Source organism: Antechinus flavipes, chromosome 1 (genome assembly GCF_016432865.1).
Source record: "Antechinus flavipes isolate AdamAnt ecotype Samford, QLD, Australia chromosome 1, AdamAnt_v2, whole genome shotgun sequence".
Taxonomy (NCBI): domain Eukaryota; kingdom Metazoa; phylum Chordata; class Mammalia; order Dasyuromorphia; family Dasyuridae; genus Antechinus; species Antechinus flavipes.
The window spans coordinates 354,577,113-354,583,537 of record NC_067398.1 but is presented as its reverse complement, the minus strand read 5'-3'; the positions used below and the strand labels follow the sequence as shown (position 1 = coordinate 354,583,537).

Here is a 6,425-nt window from a genome sequence, read left to right as displayed (position 1 = left end):
TACATTGCAATCCCCAGACCTGACTTGAGTTTCCTCTGCCAGAGACTACAGATCTCTGAACCAAAGCCTTAAAGGATACATAATATAGACAATCTGTGCCTACTCAGAATTGAATTTCTTGTGTACATATTTAGATTATTTTTTTCACTTGATCCATAGAGGTATGACTTCCAGATTTGTTGTCCAGCTTCTAAGTGTTTATTTCCATCTTGTTTTTCTTTTGTTTTCAATTTTTGAGGCTAAGAAATTTGTCATTTTAGTTTGAGATTTACATTGCTTAGTAGATGCCATGTATTTATTTTAAAATTACAATAATTTATGAAATTATTGTAGTATCTTAACTAGAATACTGGGCCTACAGAGACAGAAAGACCTGAGTTAAAAATCTGGCCTTAAACACTTACTAACTCTAATACCCTAGGAAAGTCATAATCCTTTTTGACTTAATTTCTTCATTTGTAAAATGAGCTAAAAAAAGGAAATGGCAAATGATTTTAGTAACTTTGCTAAGAAAACCTCCATGAAGTTATGAGGAATAAGACAGGACTGAAACAACTGAAAAAAAAAAAAAAAACAATCAGTCAAATTAGAATTAGATGTAAGCCAAAGAACTGATGTCTTTCAAGAAAAAATGTGCATTTGATAGACTATAAGATTTTTGTTTTCCTCCTTATATTGTTCGAAGCGGAATTTTATAATGAAATTAAACTAATTCTTAACAGTAGTTGGAACAAAGCAGTCTCTGCTTAAATAGTTGAAATTTGTTTCAAAGGACTAGAGGCTGGATATTTTCAATAGATACCTTTTTACTTTTTTCTTCCTTTTTTTTTGCTTTTTTTTTTCCTGAGGCTATGGGAGTTAAATGACTTCCCAGGGTCACATAACTAGAAAGTATTAACTGTCTGAGACTACATTTGAACTCAGATCCTCCTGACTTCAGGGCTCGTGCTCTATCCACTGCACTACCTAGCTATCCCACTATTCTTTTCTCTCCCAAAAATAATCAGCTAATTAACATTTATTAGATAATTAGGCTATTTAAAAATTCCTTTGATTTATAGATAGGGTCTTTCTGAGTTAGAAAAAAAAATTGATCCTTGAATTTGTTACTGTGTTGATTGTTTTTTTCATGGTTAATATTTCATGCCTTGAATAAATTGAGAAATATTTCATTAAATATCTTGTTTTGGAAGTGGAAAACAACAAAATGTAATGAGTAAAAAAAGGCTGCTGTTATGACCTTATTATTCTTTGTAAACAAACAAACAAAAGAAATAGATTTAAGCTAATGCTTTTTACTGCTTAATTAATGTTATTATTGCTTTGACAACTCTATTGGAAAGACTCTTATTTAATGCTCCTTTTTCTTTGGATCTCATGATTTTCACAGGACTGGAAAAAGGAAGTCAATACAGTTTTCAAGTAGCAGCCATGACAGTCAATGGTACTGGTCCTTCTTCAGACTGGTATACAGCCGAGACACCAGAGAACGATCTTGATGGTAATTATATTTTCCTCTTGAAAACATCACCCTCTTCAACATCTTGCCTTAGCTTTCAACCAGTGGAAAAAAAGGAGAAAAAATCCCAAATTAAAGACAAGGACTTATTCCTACATTTTCTAGAGCACAAAGTTATACTGCTTATATTTGCCTATCAAATATCTCCTATGAAAAAGAAAACAGTATATGCATGTTGTTAAAGAGAATTCTAAGATAGACCTGTTTTCTCAGAGAAGAAAATTGGCAATGTCAATGTCTTTAAAACGATCTCTCTCCTTCTAGTCTTTTCCTTATAATAATTGCCAAGATTTGAGATAATAATGAAAAATTTAATTGTTTTGGAATTTAAGTGGTATTATAAGAAGGCGTGCATTTTCTGGACCATTCTTAAGATACTGATACATAATCACTGGCATGTACATTATATAGTCATTAATAATATGTGCTACCATTCCTTTCCTTTGCCTTGGATGAAACAATTTATCAATAGAACCAGCTTATGTTAGCATATTAATGATATTGTCTTGAAGTACTCATGTGTAGAAATGAAGCATTCAGGTTTGTTAAAGGAATCTATATTATAAGAGTAACAGAAGATGGAAATTTCCAAATGACAGCATGAAATACAGCTCTCAAAGTTAATAAAATTACCAAAAATGAAATCAATCTTTTTGAGTAAGATTTGTGAGATAGATGGTTTTGGAGTGTGGTGGCTGAATGGGCCCCTCATAAGTAGATATAGTTGAGTTATTCAGGTTAATGAAGAAACAATATGACTTCATATTTTTTTTCCCCTTTTTGTATGGAAAAAACAAGTTTCTTAATTACAAAGTGAGATGGCCATTAAAGCATTATGTGTAATGTCTTTCATGATACTGATCCATTTTCAGTTATGATTTGGCTAAAATAATAGTAGGAATTAAAATAATGGTGACAAACCTGAGGCAGGTTAGAAAAATTATGTAAGATGATAATGTTATACCTCCCATTAATGAAGCCTAAGATCACATTAGCTACTTTGAGATTCACATTCAATTTATTCCAATCCTGTAATTTACTAAAATCCCCAGATTTTTTATATCAGATATTTTGAAGCCCCTCTTTTTCATCATGCATTTTTGCAGTTTATTTTTAACACAAAATTATGATTTTAATTACTCAACTAATATTTTTCTGACCAGCTTTGATTCATTGTTCTTGCCTTCATTTTTCTCTTTTTAATGTATGTATTTATTTAAAATAGAAAAAGAAAGATAGGAAAAGAAAAAAAATATCATATTCCCAGCAGAACAACCTGGAGGATTTGAGATATGTAATAATGAATTTCCATTTCAAAAAAATCATATGTAATAATAGAAGATGTGGTATTCATAACTGCACATCTTTTCTTTGATTCACTGTAGGTTTTCTTCTGTTCTCTGCTGTGTAGTTTTTACTTTATTCTTTTTTCCCCTTTTCTCCCTGCCCCTACTACCCTCAAGAAGGCTGAACTTAAGCACAGGTATATTTATGTATTCTCACACATATGTTATATAATATAATAAATGCATATACATATACACACTTACACATATATAGAAACACACACATACACATGTGCCTACACACATACATAATATAAACATATATATACATGCATATAAACACATATATGTAGAACAGTATTAATATGATGACATAAATATAGATTTCTCCTTTGATGAATCATTTTTTGAGTTTAGATTTGTCTAAGATCAATTGTTACTACCTCTCCTTTTTTCCTAATAAATTCTACTCATGAACATTATTATTGTGTTTGTGTATATATCTTATTTCTTATTCCTTCTAACTCTTCTACTTTACTTCTACTTTTTTTTACTTTTTATTTTTTACTTTACTTTTTAACTTGCCTTGCTATTACTTAACCTTCCTACTGAGTCTGTCATGAATTTCTCCCTTATATGCTCCTTCAACTTTTTCTTTCCTCTTTATCCCCATTAATCTAAACACCCTTCTTTCTTCCCACTTGATCCTATTTTCTCTTTTCCTTACTTCATCCTTTTTCTTATTATCCATACACCTTACCACACTTGTTGATTTATATAACCTTCTATGCCACACATTAATCTATTCTCTCCCTCCTTATTGTTTATAGATTTTGGAGGGTATTATACCCTTCTTGGTATACATGTGTATATTGTTCCTTCTTCTATTGTGTTCAGATTTATTAGACAAAATCCTGAAAATCTGACAATTTATTAAATGTTCATTTTTTCATTCGATATTATTGTTAATTTTGCTGGATATAATGTTTTTGGCTGCAATCTTAAGTTTGTTTGATTTTCAATATATTGTATTTCAGGACCTGTGGTTTTTTATTGTAATTACTGATAAATCCTGTACAATTCTTATTGTAGCTCCAACATATTTAAATTATGTTTTTATTGCTGCTACTGCTGCTATTATTGTTGCTTATAAAATTTTCTCTTTGATCTGAGTGTTTGGAAATTAAGCAATGACATTTCTATATTTTCTCTGTAGAATCTCTTTCAGGTGATGATTTGTAGATTTTTTTATTTGTACTTTCTTCTCTTTTTCTATCACTTAAGGACAATTTTCTTGAATTATTTCTTGTATTATCGAGTCAAGGTTCTTTTTTGGGTTACAGCTTTAAGTTAGTCCAATTATTCTTATTTCCTCTCCTTGATCTGTTTTCTAGATCTGTTGTTTTTCTTATAAGATATTTGACATTCTCTTATATTTTTCATTTTTTTATATTTTGTTTTATTATTTCTTGGTTTCTTATAACTTCACTGGATTCCTCTTGCCCGATTTTAATTTTCAAAGAGCTATTTTCTTCTTTAAGACCCTGGATCTCTGTTTCTAGTGGTTTGATTTTCTTTTCACAATCTTCTTAATTTTCTTGGATCAGTGTTTTCCTCTCCATTTCTCTTGTTTGGTTTTTAAAGTCTTTTTTGAGTTCTTCTATAAATTATTTTTTCGACAGGAAGTCATTTAACATTGCTCTTTGGGATAGAGGCCTTTTATATTTCAGTATCCATCTCTGAAGATGAACCCCAGTATTCCCTACTTCCATAGTAACCTTTTATGGTTGGATTCTTTCTCCTTTGCATGCTCATTTAAAAAAAAATAATAATGTAATCACCTTTAGTATTGGTATGGGAGGGATGGAGTCTCTGGCTACTTTAGTTATCCCCTCTGTTCTGGAACTCAAAAAAAAAAAATTACCTTCTTGTAAGTACCTACAACAAGCAGCTTCCCTGCCCACTGCTTCTATATTCTCTAGGTATGTTGGTTCCTTCTTTTCCAGAGTGGCATCTCAGCAGTATAGCTGAACCGCATTTCTTGTTAGCAGAAGTTTCCTCAATCTTTCCCAACTTAAAAGCTGAAGTGCCAAGTATTTGGAGAGATGAAAACTCCTGTGTTTGCTGCTGAGACTATATCAAAAACCAGCTACCTCAAACATTTGGTATTTGCTATTTCATTGGAATTAACCTGGAGGTGTTTACACTTCACACTAGTTAATCCTCCATCCTGGGATCTATTTTAATGTTTCTCAGTTATCCCAGGAGGATCCCTGTTCTGTCCCAAATCTTATTTGTTTATCTCTAGTCTTTGTTTGTCCAGAAGCACAATTTTGTTTTGTTGGTTTGTGGGAGAAATTTGTTTGGAGTTTTCTGACCTACTCTGCTGTCTTCTCATAATCCTCCCCTTATTTTTTCCCTTTTTTAATGCCATTTCTAAACTTCAATGTGTTAGCTATCATTCCCAGTTATGTATCACCTGGAATTTTATGCCTCCATTTTCATCATTCATTAGAACAAACAAAAACCAAAAACTTTGAAATTAGGTCTGAGAAGAAATCCCTAGAATATCCCATTATAATCCTTTCTTCAGATTGATAACAAGCCATTAATCACTTCAATAATGTTTCATTATGAGCTGGTTTTTTAAATTATTATTTTTTTGCCTGAGGCATTGGGGTTGAATCACTTGCCTAGGGTCACACAGCTAGGAAGTGTAAGTGTTAAGTAGTCGCATTTGAACTCAGGTCCTCCTAAATTCAGGGCTAGTACTTTATCCACTGCACTAACTAGCTATGCCCACTATGAGCTGTTTTAATTAAATAAAGACTTTGAAGGGTGAATAAAATTTTGACAGAGAGAGTGAGGGTTTGGGAAGGAGTAGGGTTAGGGTTAGGGTTAGGAATATAGGGAAGAATTTAGGTTCTATCACCTATAGAACATCTTTAACAATTGTTTTTTTAACACCTTTAATTCTATCTTCTTCCTTATATGCATTTTCCTCCTTTGCAATTCAACTCTTTTTACGACTTAAGCATTCTTCTGCATCTCAAGTGCTTGTCATTTACACACTTTTTCTTTCACTTTCTTAGTTAAAGTAGTGAATAGATTCACATCCATGGCCAAAATGAGTACTAAAAGCACAGAATGGTACCTACTAACATTATACAACGTTAAAATTATCTTTTTCACTTGGGCAAGCTAGTGAAATTACAAGTAAAGTTGATAGCATAAATAATGATTTGTAACATCAAATTACATAGGCAAAGAAGGTAAGAAAATTTTAAAAGTAAAAGGGAAAACATGACTGCTTACTGTGTCTATCATGTATGGTAATGGCTTGTTTGCCAGACTAAACAGACATGCTCTTTGAGAAATGTGAATAATATTTGAATTTCATTGATGATGTTTATTGCACTGACTACTTAAGTTACTTTTCCCTACTTCCACTAATAACTTTCTGAACTGACTGCATTTCCCCCTTTCTTTTGGCTCCTTATTCTTGAAAGCTTAAAAAATAGTTGCCACCACTGATGCCAAGATTTTGCTATTTGGATATGATTGTTATATGATCATAGTAGTTGGACTAAGACAAATTTAGTAGGCAGATGAGATTTTCC

General features: G+C 31.7%; 1 protein-coding gene across 1 annotated transcript in view; it reads left to right on the top strand.

Moving 5' to 3' along the window:
- The first annotated feature begins 1,393 nt into the window (after nt 1-1,393).
- The window catches only part of DCC (DCC netrin 1 receptor), a 233,288-nt gene continuing 228,256 nt past the window's right edge, over nt 1,394-6,425 (top strand). The window contains exon 1 of the mRNA XM_051973301.1: nt 1,394-1,501. Within this exon, the coding sequence (XP_051829261.1) occupies nt 1,432-1,501 (70 nt within the window). The 5' untranslated portion in view covers nt 1,394-1,431. The remainder of the gene's footprint in view (nt 1,502-6,425) is intronic.